This window comes from Erpetoichthys calabaricus, chromosome 5, assembly GCF_900747795.2.
Source record: "Erpetoichthys calabaricus chromosome 5, fErpCal1.3, whole genome shotgun sequence".
Classification (NCBI taxonomy): Eukaryota; Metazoa; Chordata; class Cladistia; order Polypteriformes; family Polypteridae; genus Erpetoichthys; species Erpetoichthys calabaricus.
This window is the reverse complement of record NC_041398.2, coordinates 211,395,655-211,413,997: the sequence shown is the minus strand read 5'-3', so window position 1 is coordinate 211,413,997 and position 18,343 is coordinate 211,395,655. Positions and strand designations below refer to the sequence as shown.

General features: G+C 36.8%; 1 protein-coding gene across 2 annotated transcripts in view; it reads left to right on the top strand.

The window, feature by feature from the left end:
• The first annotated feature begins 1,804 nt into the window (after positions 1-1,804).
• LOC114652225 (tetratricopeptide repeat protein 23-like) overlaps positions 1,805-18,343 on the top strand; it is a 28,471-nt gene continuing 11,932 nt past the window's right edge. The window contains exons 1-8 of one of the 2 annotated variants that reach the window (XM_051928276.1): positions 1,806-2,044; positions 5,635-5,748; positions 6,538-6,730; positions 8,784-8,904; positions 13,243-13,399; positions 14,885-15,010; positions 15,819-15,996; positions 18,020-18,128. In XM_051928276.1, coding sequence (XP_051784236.1) covers positions 5,684-5,748; positions 6,538-6,730; positions 8,784-8,904; positions 13,243-13,399; positions 14,885-15,010; positions 15,819-15,996; positions 18,020-18,128 — 949 coding nt within the window. In that variant the 5' untranslated portion in view covers positions 1,806-2,044; positions 5,635-5,683. Of the gene's footprint in view, positions 2,045-5,634; positions 5,749-6,537; positions 6,731-8,783; positions 8,905-13,242; positions 13,400-14,884; positions 15,011-15,818; positions 15,997-18,019; positions 18,129-18,343 lie in introns of both variants that reach the window. The other variant, XM_028802484.2, reaches the window with a different exon arrangement.

Sequence of the window (18,343 nt, the reverse complement as noted above, 5' to 3'; positions counted from 1 at the left end):
CAATGACCCAAAACATACAGCCAAAGCAACCCAGGAGTTTATTAAAGCAAAGAAGTGGGAAATTCTTGAATGGCCAAGTCAGACACCTGATCTTAACCCAATTGAGCATGCATTTCACTTGTTGAAGACTAAACTTCAGACAGAAAGGCCCACAAACAAACAGCAACTGAAAGCCACTGCAGTACAGGCCTGGCAGAGCCTTAAAAAGGAGGAAACCCAGCATCTGGTGATGTCCATGAGTTCAAGACTTCAGGCTGTCATTGCCAGCAAAGGGTTTTCAACCAAGTATTAGAAATGAACATTTTATTTCCAGTTATTTAATTTGTCCAATTACTTTTGAACCCCTGAAATGAAGGCATTGTGTTAAAAGAATGCTTTAGTTGCCTCACATTTTTATGCAATCGTTTCATTCACCCCACTGAATTAAAGCTGAAAGTCTGCACTTCAACTGCATCTGAGTTGCTTCATTTAAAATTCATTGTGGTAATGTACAGAACTAAAATTAGAAAAAAGTTGTCTCTGTCCATATACTGTATTTATGGACCTAACTGTACGTTGAATGCCAATAAGTTAGTAACTAGTTTAAAAAGCATTTAGTATGATTTTATTTAAATAGCTGTTTATACTGTGATATTTACAGAATGCAACTGTAAACTGCTTATAGTCCAAATAAAAATCTTATGAAAAACTATAAATCGAATGCACAGCCACCTCCAATTTACATTTCTATTCAAAATAAGACATCACTATTTAAAAATTGTGGAATAATGCAAATAAAGGCAGAATAAATAAAAAATAAAGAGGACAAACTACCCAAAAACATACAATGCATGACTAATTAAAACAGAAACTAGAAAAATAAAACACCCAGTGGCGGAGTGGTGATTTAAGGATGCACACCTGCTTACAGTGAATAAAACAGCAAAAAACTAAAACGGATGGTTTATAATACTACAATGGTGCTGACACGTTGCATCAACCTAGGGATGACTTCATTACTGAGTAAGCAGCAGTATGAGCTGGCATTCCATCACTCAAAAGAGCAGTTTTAGTGCCAGCTAAAATGGGGGCCATACAAAGGCCAAGTCTGCTACTAACTAGTGTGGCTAAAGCAAGCAGTCATTAAGGACATACTAAGGACAGAAACTTTGACATACTTACAAGAGAAAAAGTATCAATCCATCATTGAGCTAGCTAAATCCTGCTTGGCATGGCAGAGTAAGGCACCACAGGCAAAGTATTAACCACATACCGGTAGTTCACTGACACTAATTACTCTAAAACATACAAAACAATAGGCAATATGCATATGCATCTATTGTGTCCAAATTCCAAATACAAACACTATCGAGTTTGAGGGACTGAGCACTTCCAGGGACATTATAAAACATCCTTCTCAGAAAGTGAGTGAATTTATCACTCCTTTATCCAACATTTCTTTATCGTCTCATGTTGTAAAATAAAAACTGATTAACAAAAAAATAAACGCCTTAAGTACAATAACCATAAGGTATTGACTGAACTCACTTGTCAGCTCTGGCCTCAGCTACATATTTCTCATCACAGACCTTAACTTTGAGGCATCCCGCTCTCCTTTGAAACTCTTCAAGGAAAAAAATAACACGTCTATCTGTTTCATTGATTCGAAAAAAGAGAGTAATCTTCCAAATAAATTCGATGTGTTTACCGCGTAATATTCATTTTGTTTTCCTAATGTTGTATTGCACGTGTATGAACGTAGATTTCTGGCCTTGGTCTCGAGTCGGCGCTCTGACTAGGCAGTCGTTGCTATGGCGACGTGTCCAGCGTCTGCAGGAAGAACTGCGGAGCAGGCTGGCTTCGCAAGTGCTGGGAGTGGAAGGCAACTTGGTGTCATTGCCAGTCTCACGGTAACCAACGACTCGAGTGCATGGCAGAAACGACTGCAGACTCTCTCGCCCTCATGACTTTAGTAACTTGTCCCACAGGGATTCAAACACTGCCTGTGTTTTCCGTCCCCGGGCGTTCACGTTGAGCTCCATCTCTGACATTGTTTACTAATAAGGTAAGCCAAAGAAAGTCTTGGTTTTGTATGTGTTTTTTCTTTTACTCGTTTACTCATCGACCCTTTACTGTCTGATAATATATAGGTAGGTTAAACACAACTGATAACAAAAAAGGTATTGATAACAACAAAGAATAGGCAGAAACGCATGTATGTTAGTCGAAAATAGCGTACGTTTTACTGCACTGTACTTTTTTCCGTGAAGATATTCGCTGAAGAGCCAAAAGTCCAGGGAGCGCCATCGACTAGAGTTAGCAGCCAAACTATTTGATATCAAAGTGAAATAAATGCCTTTGCGTTTGTGATGTCTTCTTATATAGGGCATACGTAAAGTAATTGGTTTAGTGCGACATACAGTGGATTCAGTTAAAATATTCAGACCCCTCACTTTCTGCACAATTTATTGTGTGGTAGTTTTAATTTTAAATTGATAAATTTGCCACTTTTGCCAATTAATCTACACTCAATAACCCATAATAACAAAGTGAAAACATGTTTTCAAAAGTGTTTGCAAATTTTTTTAAATCAAAAAAATCAAATCGCTCATTTGTGTACGTTTTTATACCTTTAACCGTCGCATCCCAAATTGTGGTCAAGTGCATTCTGTTTTCTTTGATTCTAATTGAGCTGTGTATAGAACTTGAATGGAGTTTGCTTGAAACAAAATGAATTGTTTGCTCATCCTTTAGAAAGGCATACACCCCACAATTAAAAATTTGACTGTAAATTTATAGTAAATTACTGGCAATTACTTGACATTACTTTCACAGTATTTTGCTGTATTAGAATACAGTTAATTGCAACATAAGTACAATAATATACAGTGAGTGATTTCACAGTAAAGTGCTGTTGAATTACAGTAATTTCCTGAATTTGTAGATGTTAACTGTTATAGTACTGCGATTCAAGAACCAGTTATTCATTGTACAGTACTAAAACAATTTTAGTTAAAAGATGTAAAAACATGTCTGCATCCTAACAGTTAAACTACCAGCAACTCAGCTACTAATCATTTTGCCATCAAACATAAAATACTAGAATTGTTTTCAATTGATACACTGCCAGTGTTTAACAGTTATTTCATGTTGCCTGTTGGAAAAGGAAAGAATGCGTTTGTGATGTAGGGTGTTCGCCAGTTTATCGAAGGAAAAAAACACCATAAATCAGCTTCCATAACCACAAAAAGACCTTCAGCAAACACAGAAAAATTAGTTTGCTAGCCATCTCTTAAGTTTTTCTTTTTCACAGTGCAAAGGTGTGGGGGTCATCAGGAACAATTTACAGTGCTGCTGAAAAGGGGACGCTCCTTATGCAAATAGATTAACTTTATCCAATTTTTTTTTTCTGTGCCATTGTGACTTTACAGCAATACAACAATTAGTCATAAAAATAGTGTTAGCACTTTGAAACAATTAATTGGTATTGATAGCTGAAACATTACTTCAAGCAACTTTATGTGGATTTATCTATTTAAATTAATTGTTTTGAGCCTTTAGTTTATTGCCATTTTTGACTGTGAAAATATACAGTTAATGTAGTGTATGTTTTCAGGATTTTGTTTTTAAAGTGTATTCATCTATTTTCCCCAAAATTTATATCAAGTTGATTTTTGAAGGTGCCTAAAGTCTTTGTCTTGTTCACCTAACCACTATTTGGTCACTTGCACCTTGTGTCTCTGGTTCTCTGTGTGACTGAAAACTTTCTAATGTTTGTGCAATATCAGACAAGTTTCCATCAGTGTCATTTTTAGCTGTCATCTTACCAGACATATAAGAGAAAGTATGAAAATGCACAAGCTGAAAATGCCCCACAATGCAATGTGGACCTGTCCAAATACAATTTTACAGTAAGACAGAAAATGTCTTAGCTTGCTATGATTACACAAAACATTTTTCATTTCAATATTTTATTATGATAAATTACAGTTGATTTGTGTGAAATGCTGACAGTTTTTTTACATCGTAAGGTCCCACAGATCACACTGCATGTCAGAACAAAAACCAAGCCATGAAGTTCAAGGAACGCTCAATCGAACATGCAATAAAATTATGTCCAGTCATAGATCAGGATGTTGGTCATATATTTTGGTAAAATAATTATTTGAGTTATATCAAGAGAGTATGGGAAAATGTATGTTTTTCAAAAAAATGTTTTTGTTATACTTAGTAATAGAAAAGGATATGTTATAATAGCAGTGATAATTCTTTTGTGAGTGATAATGTAAGTGGTGGGAAATTTTAAGAAGAAAAAGTTTCTTGGTACTTTGTATTTTGTACTGTTTAAATAATGTGTATTTTTATAATAATAAAAAGTATCAGAGTATATACATATACAACCATTTCTAAAGCTTTGAGTGTTCTCAGGAACAGACAGGAAATGATAATTATGAAATGGAAAATGTTTGGAACCATCAGGACTGTTCCTGAAGTTGGCCAAACTGAGAAGCCAGGCAAGAACCTGGCACTCTAATAGAGCTTCAGAAGTTCTCTGCTGAAATGGGAGAACCGGAGGGAAGAATGACTATCCCGGCCACACTCCCATCAATCAAGCATTTATAGTAGAGTGGCTAAATGGAAGACAGTTTTGATTGAAAGGCATATGATATGAGAGCATAAGGAAAACGATTCTATCATCTGATTAGACAAAAAATTCAACTGTTTTGGCAAAACTCCAAAAACTATGGCTGATGAAGATCAGGCATTGACCGTCAGCTGCCTAATATCCATATAATGAAGCATGGTGGTGACAGCATCATGTCATTGGGGTTCTTCTCAGTGGCAGGGACAGGGAGACTGGTCAGAATTGAGGGAAGCATAAAAGCAGACAAATACAGAGAGGCTCTTGAAGTATGCATGCATCAGAGTTCATGTCACTTCCAACTGAGGCGATGGTTCACCTTTCAGCACTAGAATGACCTGTAGCATAGAGCCAAGACAATGCTGGACTAGCGTCTTAGACTGTCCTTGAGTGGTCCAACCAAAGCCTAAACTTAAACCCCAAAGAACATCAATAGAGTGATCTGAAGATGGCATTTTATACATGCCTCCCATCAAATCTAACAGAGCTTTAGAGGAGCAGTGAGGAAGAATGGGATATGCTGCCCAAATCCAGATGTGCAAAGCTTCTAGAGACTTACACAACAAGACTTGAAGCTGTATTTGCTGCCAAAAGGGCATCAACTAGGTCCCGAATTAACGGTCTGAATACTTAAATGAATGAGAGATTTCAGTTTTTGATTTTTAATAAATCTGCAAATCTTTCTGAAAACATGTTTTCACTTTGTCATTACTGCTTATTGAGTTTAGATTCATGGGCACAAATGGCAAATTTATCTGTCTGAAATTAAATCTACAACACAATAAAGTGTGCAGAAGGTGAAGGGGTCTGAATACATTCTGAAATCAATGTAGTTTTTTTCTATTGTGTATTTCTGGGTTTCCATAGGAAGTAGTCTAACCAAGGGGAAAACAATAAGCAAGTAATGGGATAAGGGTTATTCTTCTTTCAACTACCCCCACTGAAGTGAGACATGGGAGAAGTTTTCTCTATCTATCTAATTTCTAGATGTGTATGTATTTATGTCTGAACAGAAAGTGCTGCAGATTCTATTTACAGTTGGTTGACAACTTGTCCATAGCCATGAAGAGAGCCCCCATCACAATTCCCACAAGCTTCATGGACATTGAAGACTGTTTTGAAAATCAGTAAGTACAGTATATGTGGTGAAGCGTTTTCAGTTGTCATAAAAATGGAAATGTAATACAAGCAGATTTTGTATATTGTATACCTACATCTTCATTGTAAGAAGCATTCTAAAAAACCCAGCTGGCTGTTAATCCTCACAGTCTAGCTGTAATAAACAAGGTGGGGACAATCCTTGATAGCCCCTTTTTTAATGCAGTGTACAGACATGCATTTGTGCGCTGTCAATTTAGTGTTGACAGTCAACATAACAGCAAACATTTAGACTTGGGGGGGGGGGGGAGAAAGTGAAGTAACATCCAGAAAACAGAAAACCCAGAAGGCATCTACCCATCCACAAATTAAATAAATCATTGTATACACTATGCTGGCCACAAAAATACACAAGCACAGGCAAATTAAGTTTCTTGTTTCAAATTGCACACTAAATAAATATGGGAAAGAAATTTAAATATGCAACCAGTTGATTTCTAGGCTACACCACTAAAGTTATGCTAGACAAATTACCAAAGAGGGAAGGTGTGTTGGTGGTGGATTTCCTATGTAGTTTATTGCAGGCAGAAACAGACTGGAATTGTAATTTGTAATAAGCCCAACCTAAATTAAGGATGGATTGTTTCTCTTGGGCTGCCCAAATAGTTTCACTGCAACATGCTTAAACATGGTATATGTTTCCCAGTATTCTTTTTGTATGACTATATTTAGCAAGCATGGTGAAAAAAAGTGTGCATGTAATGTAAGGAGTGATTCCTGAATTTCCTTTAGAATATAATTTTTAAAACAAATTCCAGGGTTGTGGAAAACAACAATCATACACTAGAAGACATCACAGACACAGATAGGTCCACTGTACAGAGCAGATCAGCAAGGAGTGAATCACTGGTTGGAGCTGAGACAAAAAAGCAGCGAGGTATCCTTTCCACCCCTGAAGACAAACTTCTCACAGCTCAGGCACAATCAGAGGATCTGATTGCAAATAACAAGGTATTTAAACTTGCAAGATTTTTTTTAAGTTGGATTGTATTTATGTCTTGATGTTGTTTCTTCTTTACATATCAGTAGTGCTTATCAATGATATAATACTGCCATCAACATTCTCACTTTAATGTCAGATTTCAGGATGTAACCCAGGATGAGCTTACTGTAGTCAGACTTGGATGGAACTGATTATACTTTTTTTCAGCCTCTTCCTGTTGCTCGCCTAAATGTTTCCCTAGTTTGTAAATATATTCAATGTGTAAATTGTTAAATTAGTGTTGTTGTCCTCTTTGACTATACCAAGGTACCCAAAATACAGTAGAGTGTTTTTCAAAGCTGTCCTTTATAATTGTTCCTCAGTTATAATTACAACACCAAAATGGTTGCTGAATAAGTATTGAACTTAAATACAATGTGTTATTTTGCATTTTTGAACGCACTAGGCAGAATCATTACAGTGTGTTGTTTACTATATGTAATTTTTATTTTTATAATTACTAGGGGGCTTTGCTCGCCAACCCCCCGGCCTGCGCTACACGCCATCCATTTCACGTCTCTGCCGCTCATGTATGTGGATTTCACTTTTACCAAACAACAAATCTTTTAATTCTTGCTGATACGCCTCTTCATTGGGAAGAAACACTACTTTTCCCTGATGGCAACACGAATTAGACAATCTACAAGTCTCCAACTTAGTTTAAATCTGAACAATATATTCAATCTCTTTTTGCTGTTCCGTTATTTCACAGAGTAATAATTTCCATTTCTTTGCGCTAATGCGATCTTTACTACTTTTTTGAGACTTTTGAATTTTAGTGCTTTCATTATCTCTAACCTGCTCTGCATGTGTACTGCGCCAATGTTTTGGAACCTCTTTATGACGTTCTATTTTGTCATCTAGTCTTTGTCTTTTATTTCCGGCCCTGGGCATGGTTAAATCTCTTGGCACAAAGTCTTGTCTTGCAGGACTTGAAAGTATCTCTCTGAAAAAGTCTCGTCTGTTCCCAGGCTAAAAAGTCTTGTCTCATCCCAGGTTTTTTGAGGGAAATGCATAGTGGCACAGGATTAGTGCTCCTGCCCTACTGATCCAGGGACTTGGGTTCAAATTCTGACTCTGGTCTTTGCCTATGTGGAGTTTGCACATTATCTCCATGTTTTTGTGGATTTTCCACCATGTATTCTGATATTTCTCAGACATCCATAAAAAAATGTGTATTTGGGGAAATTTGAAGTTAAACTACTGTATGTGAGTCAGAGTGTTGGTGTATGTATTTGTGGGCCCTACAATAGAATAGCACCCTGCTTAAAGGTGGTTCTAGCCTTGTACACAATGCTGCCAGGGGAGACTCTAGCTACCTGTGACCGAGAACTGGATTAAGTGGGTCTGAGAATGTTATGTTCTTCTAGTTTGCAGGGTTATACTGTGTTGGTACAATGGTTACCCAATAGGAATAAAAGGTGTTATGTTATGTCTATTGATCAAGTCAATCTATATCTGTCTCTTTTGTATTTATTTTGTCATTTGCCACCAGATAATTGGATAACATAACATACAAATACCTAACGGAACATTACATATTGTAACTCACTCAGTTTCTTAATAGATTTCAGGGTCATGGGGGTGAGAGTTTATCCCAGCGGCAATGGCTTCAAAGCATGAATCAGGACTGGACAAAGCTCACTCATACAAACACAGACACAGGGACAATTAAGGAACACCAATCAGCCTGACAGGCAACTGCAAGCAAATGGAAATAAGGAGGATTTGCAAACTCTACACAGAGAATTACTGGTTGGGTATTTGTACCCAGCACCCTTGATCTGTAAGGCAGTAGAGCTTACCAAAGTTCACCATGTCACCCAGTACGAATGCAGTTATACCTGTTTTGAACATACCTTTACTAGTTCATTTTACTTGAATGAAAGATTTATGTGACATACTGTATATCCTTCTTCATAAAGACAAAAACTGCATATATTTAGGCTTCCATTATTTAATACTTGTTTGGTTATTATTATTTTTCAAATATGTAATGGAGTTTATTTTCTATTTGTTAAGATTTCAAAGGCCATGAGGGAACTTATACGCTGTGTAGCTCTCTCCAGACTTGTTTATGGCGATGGACACTGGCGATTTGCTGAGGCTATTGCAAAACTTGCTTTTGGATATTTGCTGCAAGGTAATATATGATTTATATTCTGGTACCTTTTTTTGTACTTGAGAAAAATTATTAGTAGTAGTAGTAATAGTAAGAGTAGAATTAGTGTTAGTCAGTATGACACAATTCCCTAATAACTTTTCATTACAGTAACCCTGTATTGTTCATATACTTTGGAAACCAATCCATGTGGAAAATGCTGCAGTTTTTTTCCCTTTTGTACTCTGTTATGGTACAACAAACAGCAATCACTGAACAGACATCTGTGCTGACTCCAAAGTTTAGCGAGCCTCACCTTCATTTGCACAGTAGAAAACAACCAGTTTCCTTCTTTCCTTGCAACTGCCATTTTTCTTCACTCTTCAAGAGCATTGTATGCATTGTACTTCTGGCTGAGTGCTCACTTGCTGTTAACTCTCACAAATGCAGCAATCTTCTCACATTACTTGTGAATTGCTATGAGAAAATCAAGCCCACTTCATTTTGTAACAGTGTGTTCCAGAGAGTAGTATGGGCTGTTAAAAGTGCCATGACAAGAGTCCGTGACAGTCTTAACAATACACAACTCATAGTAACTGCCACACACTAAGATTTTCTTAAGAATTATGTACATAAAGGCTACAACTGAAAATCTGAGAAAAGTAGTATGCTAACTTGTTAAAGGGCAGCCTGAATAGTTTGTCACTTCCAAATAAAGTGATCACCCCAGAAGTCAAGCATTAATAGTTTTGTTAATGACTACATTATATAAATAAAACTAATTTTGGAATACAAAATCATGACGACACACATTGTGGAGAGAAAGGGGATACCTTAAGAAGGCTGATGTTCAATGCTGACATTACCTGTTGCCTTAATGCACCAACTCCCAATCTTCACCCTAACAGACGGAGTGGAATATGCTGTGAAGTTGAGAGCCCAAGACATTGCATCAGTATTCTAATTAGAATATGTTTTAAGGTCTCACCCATGGAAAAAGTGCATTTACAGAGTTAGTACTCACCTATCTAGTCATCTCTCCCAGAGAAAGAATTTTCATGGGGGAAGTGCCTGATTTGTGATAAAATGTAGAACTGAAGTTGAATTATTACACATTTACCTACTAGATATTTTTGTTTGTTGGCATCATAATGCTGCTTTCTAAGAAGTAGTTTAAAGTTTTGATATTGCACAGTATAACTGACTGTAATATGTCTCCATTGCAGTAGAATTATTCTCTCCAATCTGGCTGCAACATCAATCTTTTTAGCTATCTCATTGCAATTCTCTTCTTCTTCCACCATTCTTGGTTTCTGAGCACGCTCTAAAATTATTAGACAATCCCAAAATAATTCTATCATTGTGTTATATTATTGCTGTTAGATGAGTTAGTGAAGTTAACATAGGGGAGGCCAAATAAACCTGCAAGCTACAATTATCTCAATCACTGCTCTTATCCAGGTGGGTCTTGGTTTTAGGCTGTTTGCTACAATAATGATAAAAATTAATTACATATCTATAGGACTTTTCTCACTAGTCAAAGCACTACCACACAGGGAGGATCCAGAACGCAAAGCCATGATCTCCTTACTGCAATACAGTAGCACTACCACTACGCTAAAATTTACAGAGCTGAAATTGTGAGCTATCACAGCATTGTCCAGGTCATAGCTCTCCAACTTGTATCTTTGTATCTGTTGTATCTTTAGACAGGCACTGAAAGCACCTCTAAATCATCATATGCCTAGATTGCTTCTTAGGAAAACAAAGGCATGTGAGAAAGAGATATACTGTACGGCAAGAGAGGAAACCACACTCTAGAGTAGGAGAGGTTCTGCTCATGCCAGTGCTTGAGTTCATGAGAGACTAGAGAGTAAATGTCTTCTGTATGTGCTGCATGCCACAGGAATGTAATAGGAGAACCAGAACAAGAATGAGAGAGGTGGGTGGAAGGATATAAAATTCCTTCATGACACTAGGTAACGAAGCAGTTATTTGCATGGAGCCCTGGATCTTATTTAGAGGGAGTTTTAGCCAGGTATCTGCAGAAAAAAATGTAAAGCTACCCTGACACAAGATGTGATTTGGATGTGGTTTGAAGCTCCCTGACTAGTAGAGGTGAATCAAGAGCAGAGTCAAGAACAGAGTGAGAAGCAGAGTGCTTTGGTGTGTTACTGAGGTGATGAAATGGGACAACCCACCACATTAACAGTGGTATAGCAACCACTTAGGCAAGCCCAGAGAGGCAGAAAAATTGTTTTTACTGTTTATTTGTACCTTTACTTCTCCCTGTGACAATTACTTTATTTATTTATTTTGCTAACATTTTAGCTTCTTGGTATTTGTCTAAGTGTGGTGTGATATGATAAGGCACCATTTTATCACCGGTGCTAGTGTGTTTCTACAGTGCCTGTATACCTTCATAAATATTGCCAGGATTGTCTCTTTACAGAGTCATGGTAGTGCTATTTTAGAGCACATGAGTGAGTCTTACTTTCAGTGACCATATGGAACTTGATACGGCCGAGCTCCTCAATATATTTATACATTAACACACATATTAAAATAAACTGTATTGTAGCAATGAATTAAATTGCTTAAATGTAAACAAAGTTACAGAAATATAAATTTATGTTAACAACATTCTTTGAAGAAAATTCTGTTGCTAGTTTCTTGTGAAATTTCTTTTTGTTTGCCTTAAATTATAAAATGTTTCACAGTCAGAAGTATATTTCCTTTTTATGTTTTTTCAGTTGTTACCAAATTTCTGTTTACTGTATAGTGAACATTAACTATTAATATTTAAAGATATGTTACAAGCCCCCTTGGCGCCTTCAGCGCCCCACCCCCAGTTGCAGCCTAGTAGGCCTCCCCATGACTTTCTTGATATTTTAATTTAGAATTTAAAAACGGAGTAAGAATCTGAAAATCTAACAACATAACATTAAAGTTCGATAAATTTTGAAAAGAATGATACCAAACATGTATATGTAGGATTTAAAATAATCCTGATTTAAAGTGTGACAAAAAACGTGACATAAAATAATTGCACAAAATCATTGCACTTTCAGGCTTAGGATTTTATATATTATATATAATATATATATATGTATATATATATATATATATATATAGAGAGAGAGAGAGAGAGAGAGAGAGAGAGAGAGAGAGAGAGAGAGAGAGAGAGAGAGAGAGAGAGAGAGAGAGAGAGATATTGTGGTGGACGGCCAGGACCGGGAGAGGGACAATACCTCCCCTGGACCACAGGAGGGCCCCTGCCGGGGAGCCCGGACAGTTGTGGAGCCCTGGAGGCCAGCACTTCCACCACACCCGGAGGTGCTCGGGGGAAGGAATTCCAGGGACACCCAGAGTGCTTCTGGGTGCTCATGTGACACTTCCGCCACACCAGGAAGTGCCGCCAGAGGTTCATCGGAGAGCACCTGGAGCATGTCCGGGTGATTATAAAAGAGGCCGCCTCCCTCAAGTGAGAGAGCCGAGTCGGGAGGAAGAAGGCAACGCTTGGAAGGAGAGGTGGAAAGGTGGCAGGAGAAGTCCGGAAGGGAGAGAAAAGGACAGGAAGAAAGGGGATCTGTCTTGTGTACAGGACTTTTATTGTAATTAAAAGTGTGTGTTTTTGGAACATTGTGTCCGTGTCTGTCTGTGCCAAGGCTAAACTACCACAATATATATATGGTGTGGAACATGCCCTGGACACAGACAGGCAGACACATTAAAGTCACCCCACACACGTTTATTTACAAAGTGCATATTTACAAATAAGTGCTCCTCAGTCCCCAAGTCCCCAAAGTCCTGGCCAAAAACACACAATGCCTTCTTTTCTTCAGGCTGCCGCTTTGCCTCCTCCCAGACCTTGTCCGTCTTCCACCTGACTCAAGTCCTGAATGAAGGGAGGTGGCCCCTTTTATAATCACCCGGATGTGCTCCAGGTGCCTCCCGGCAATCTTCCACCGGCACTCCCCAGTGTGGCGGAAGTGCCGGGTGCATACCTGGAAGCACTCCGGGTGTCCCCAATCCTCTTCCCCCCCAGCACTTCCGGGTGTGGCAGAAGTGCTGAGGTCCAGGGCTCCCAAGGCATTGGGGCGCCCCCTGGCGGTGACCACGGGCCCCTACAGGGTTGAGCTTCAAAGCTCTGTACCTGTGGTCCCCCCAGCCACCTGTGACAATGGCCTAATAAAAAAAGAGTGCTATTTCACTTCTGGCTGCAGTACGGTATGTGTTAGTCTGCCACAGTGATGTTAACACATATGTATGTATGCATATCATATATTCATACTGTATATTTATACACATACAGTAGTTGTACTGTATCGTTTGTTAAGTGAAGCAATCATATTGACCTTGCTAATGTTTGTTTTGTAGGACTTCACTTTCAGGCAAAGCAGCATGCAGAGTCTGCCCGAAATATTATGCTGACAGGAGTTCACCTGCCTGAATCTCAGACAGAAAAAGGGAAAGTACTGGAAGCACTCTTAACTACCTATTATAGTCTTGGTACAGCTTACTTACTACAGAAAAGATATCCTTTTTAATACATTATTGTAAAGCATTTGATTTAGTACAGTATCCTCTGGGTTTATCCCATATCCTACAGACATGCATGGACTTTAAATAAACTCAGTAAGGATAAGTGTAACTATATTCAACAGTATTTTATTATGTTGTGTGATGGATTCACTTTTCATCCTGAGTTGATTAAATGCTTGTGAGCAAAGTCTTAGAAAAAATACTTTAAAAATTTTGGACAGTGCGGCCTAGGTGACTATATTAAAGGATAAATGTTTGGTATTTTTCATGTCAAAGTTATTTCTTAACAAACATGCTACATACAAATGTGCCACGCAAAATTGCATTCTAAAGTTAACCACTTTCTGTAAATTAAATCAAATATCTTGCCCACACTGGCGCTTAACAGTGTAATCTATAGGGCATAGAGGAAAAGTTTAAAAATGTGCCAAATCTGTTAATTTTTCAAGCCAAGACAGTTGTTTAGTATTCATCTGTAAGCTGCTGTTACACACACATTGCAAAAGTTTATACATGTTATTTTTGAACAAAGTACCAGTACTATAAAATTGAGTCATTTTAAAAGAAGACCAACCCTGTGCGATAGCTAAGCACTTAGACTTCCTTTGCAAAAACGTTTGACCACTATGGGGGGTTTATCCTAACACACCAAATCATAGTAAATTTTTTCAGCCACGTGGTTGGTTTTGTTTGGTTTACTTAGAGTTACATGAGAATTTGCAAAAGTGAATAGAAAACATATCCTTACCACGAGAAAAATAGTACCAGGAGTATGCCAGAAAATTATTGTTTGCAGATCTGTTTTGTTGTCACAAATATGTTTTCGAAAACACAGGAGGCATAGATCAATACTGTCTTTGCTTGAGAAACTGATGTATTTAGTACATTTTTAAGCTTTTCCTCCAATGCCCCATACTCTTGATTGTGAAGCACCAGATAAGCTCCTTTATTAAGGCACTACTATGTAACAAGACCTTAACAAATGCATTGATTTGTGTTATTAAGGGTCATCAAGCAATAATAATACTTTAAAATAGAATGCAACTGTTAACCACATACTACTATGTAACAAGAACTTAACAAAGATTTTGTTTGTGTTACATAGCAAAACATGATTAACAGGTACTCTGTAGCAAGCCATTAAAACTTCTATTGTAACAGTGTTAGCTAATAGTCTTCATTGAACATAGATAAATCCATTTTAATTACTATATTTTTTCAATAATCATTCAAATGGCACAGTATATCATCATGTAAAGAAATAGTATATTTTGTGGTATTTGTTGTGTTTTGGCATTTGATCTTAATATAATTCACTTTTTGCAACAGCAATGAATAGGATACAGTTCAACTGTGCTATCAGTTGAACTATTTAGATACAATACACTCATTATTATTGTTAACTTTTTGTGTGAAAACATTTTCTTTGATACTAATACTGTTTAGTTTGATTTTGTTTCAACCTTGACTAAAACACTGTCAGAGAAGCTCATCAAAATCTGCTTAAAGCTGAAAACATTTTAGATGAGCTGCAAAGTCTTAGAGGAATGCAACATCTGCCAATAATGATCACAGAAAAAGATGTCAATCTGTCACTGGGAAGGTTAATTGTTTTGCTTTTTTATCATCTATTTCCATGAATATTAATTCCGTAGAAACACATTTTCATGCTTATTGTTGTGATTCTTGTTGAGTTCCCAAGCACAAAGTCACAAAAACCTTCCAAGGCAAACAAAGTATCTTTATTAAAACAAAAGATTTATTTTAGCTAAAACTACTCTTGAAGAAAAGTAAGCTTTTAGGGGCATAAAATGGCAAAAAGTGTTGCCTGACACAATAAAGGCAATCCAATACAAACCATGTCCCAGTATAAAATCTAAGGTGATGCCAAAAAACAGAGTCAAATGGTGAAAATATTCAAGTAAATCACAAACCACAGCAAAATCTAAAGCAGCATTCTCCAACTCACAAGCTCATTCAAATGAACCCTAAGGAACTGTGGATTGACTACACCATTATAGGGCTGATGGCCCCATCTCCTGGGGAACCACCTGCAACCAAGGCATACATGCATAGACAATTGACAAAGAAGACATAACACAAGGATTTGAGCCCTGGCTGAAATATAACATGTATATTTATTGCATGGTATTCCTTTTACTCATCTGCTGGCTAGATCAAATTATTTATTTAGGCCCAAATCTATCTATCTGTCAGTCTTGCTATAACACTGTAAATCTGTAGCAGTCTAATAGGGGATTGGTCTTGACAAATCATGAAATGAACATGGATCTTACTTAAGGTGTATTTTTGTTTGTTCTTCCTGCTATTCTTCCTGACCTCTGTTTAGAAGTACAAGTCTTCTGTTTTCTCTTAATCTCATTGTAGCTTACTTTTATATATACCCACAGAGTCGCCATTCTGCAGAACAAGCCAGCTTCTGCCATTACATTCTTTGAAAAAGCTGCAACATATGTGAAAGCCTGTAAAGGAGAAGACAGTCTAGAGCTAATCATCATATATCAGGAAATGGGAAAAGCTGAACAGATGAGAGCACGTCATGAGGAGGCTGTAGAGCATCTGCTACAAGTAATTACAATTTTATTGCCTTATTTGAAAGATTATTTGGTGTAGAATTTATAATGAAGCCCTGCCTGTTTATCAATAAATAATATACTGTAGCTAATTATTAGAATCACCTTTGATAATGAGTCACTAAACACAACAGAGCATAAATGCATTTTCAGTAATGTTTGTCTGTTATTAATAGAAATATATATACTATCAGTACTGCAGCTGAAAAATATCGCACAGTATGTAAATCCCAAGGTGATGTCCTCATATGTTCTGTGACTTGCAGTAGTTAATTTTGCTGATACATTTGTACAAACTCATATAGGAACAGAGTTGCCCAAGCATGGAAGGACACAAAAGCAATGGGTGAGGATATGCTTTGTCCAGGGACTGATTATGCTAACTGAATAAAAGGGAATTCACACTTCCTCCAGGTTACTGCCTGCTCTGTCTCGTTTTACTTTACTCCCAAGGCATTCATTTATTCCTGCTAATTAGCCATTGCTTGTTGCCTCCCTCGTTCAAGCTAACAGAACACTGATAGGGAGGTTTATGTCAATAAAAATCACTATTGTGATCACAGGCTCTTCCCCAGCCTGCATTGTCTGCTACTACCAGGACCTTATACACTGGCAAAGCCTGCTGCAGCCTGTACAGGATGAAGTAAATCACATTTACATCCTCTGTATATATACTGCCAGTCAAAGGTCACAGCTATACAAGTTGGGGTACACTATAACAAATTCATCTGAAGATTCCAATTACATGGAGACCCTCTCTCTCTCTCTCTCTCTCTCTCTCTTACTCTACACTTAATTCTTAATTCAGGCTGCAAATTGTAAATTTCTTTATTTTAAAATGACATAAAATTAGCCAACCCGGGCATTGCTCAACCACAGTAAGCAGGGAAAATATTCTCTAAACCGAGAAGTCATAAGTAACTGTTCAAAGAAATCCTATTTGAAAAATTCATAAGAGAACACCATTTATCACTTTCAGTTTCGTGATATCAAGAGTCAATTTTATAATTGCTCTGTAAAATAAAATTACCTTGAATGTGCATATTGAAGTGCTTACTGCCCCTTATTAATTATTTTAAGTATCACAAGCTTCCAGTTAACATGGTATTTTTAATCACCTAGGAGCATAATTATCAACTTTACTGATCAACTGAAGGGTAGGTGCAATTTATGTAGTTTTTAAAAGTGATGTATGCATACCAAAATGAAAATTGACATTTACAGACTGGGTAATTCAAACTGTGCAGGAGAGAACTAAGGATTGGTTTTCTTGTGTAAGAATCTCTAATATTTTTTTAATCTGACAATAAGATCTTTGTAATCAGGTTTCAAAGAATAGTTTGCAGTAAAAGATTTTAAAGTCTTGGTCATGTAATATGATTAAAAGACATTTTATTATCATAATTTCTTTCTATTAATCATTCTAAAAATAATCAAATTATATTTAGGCATGTATGTAAAATGTATACAATTGTTGAAAACTGAAAGTTGAAATTTAGACTCCATTGCAATACCTTCCCTACATACACCTGCAGAGTATGTATAGGGAAACAATCTGTAATATTCTAATGGCTGTGAGCAAAGTAACTGAACAGTTACATCTAAAGCATGATTATATTTTGAATTCCAGAAGTATGTTTAGTCTATTCTGCTTATGTTATTATTATAACTCTTCATAATCACATTTTTTACTAAGATCATATTTAGCAGTGCCAGATTTTTTAATACAAATATCTAGAATTGCAATGTATGAAATGGTAAAAAATTGTACTGTTGTTTTTTTCTATTTGTGATTATCATTCTTTATGTTCACTGTAAGTCCTCTTTTTATTTTCCATGAAAAATAAGAATAGTAATTGTCTGTCTCTTTTTGTATGCATATCTGATGCTTTGTCAATAATGTGATACTTCATTTTTGATCACATGTGCTTTGAAAATTGGTTTGTTGAAAATAAGGGCTGGATATCTGATTATTAATTTCTATGACAACTTGCTGTTTCATTTTCTTTTTGTTAAAGGCTTATTCAATAACTGTGGCCAACAATACAGATGATAGTGAGGAGGCTGCCAATGCTGCACTACTTCTGGCAAAAAGCTATGCTGCCACTAAAAAGTTAAAATACAATGGTAATCTATTCCTAATTTAATGTGCTGACTTCTGAGATCATTTATTGACAGTCTTGCATTGACAGCATTAATTAAAATCATATTCTCTTTTTCCAATGAAAATTGGGTACATGTTTAATTTTTTCCATTTTCTGATATTTGTTTTTCCACTACAGTGTTGCAGGGAGCTAAAGCCTTTCCTCCAAACATCAGTTCCCATTGTAGGACACACTTAC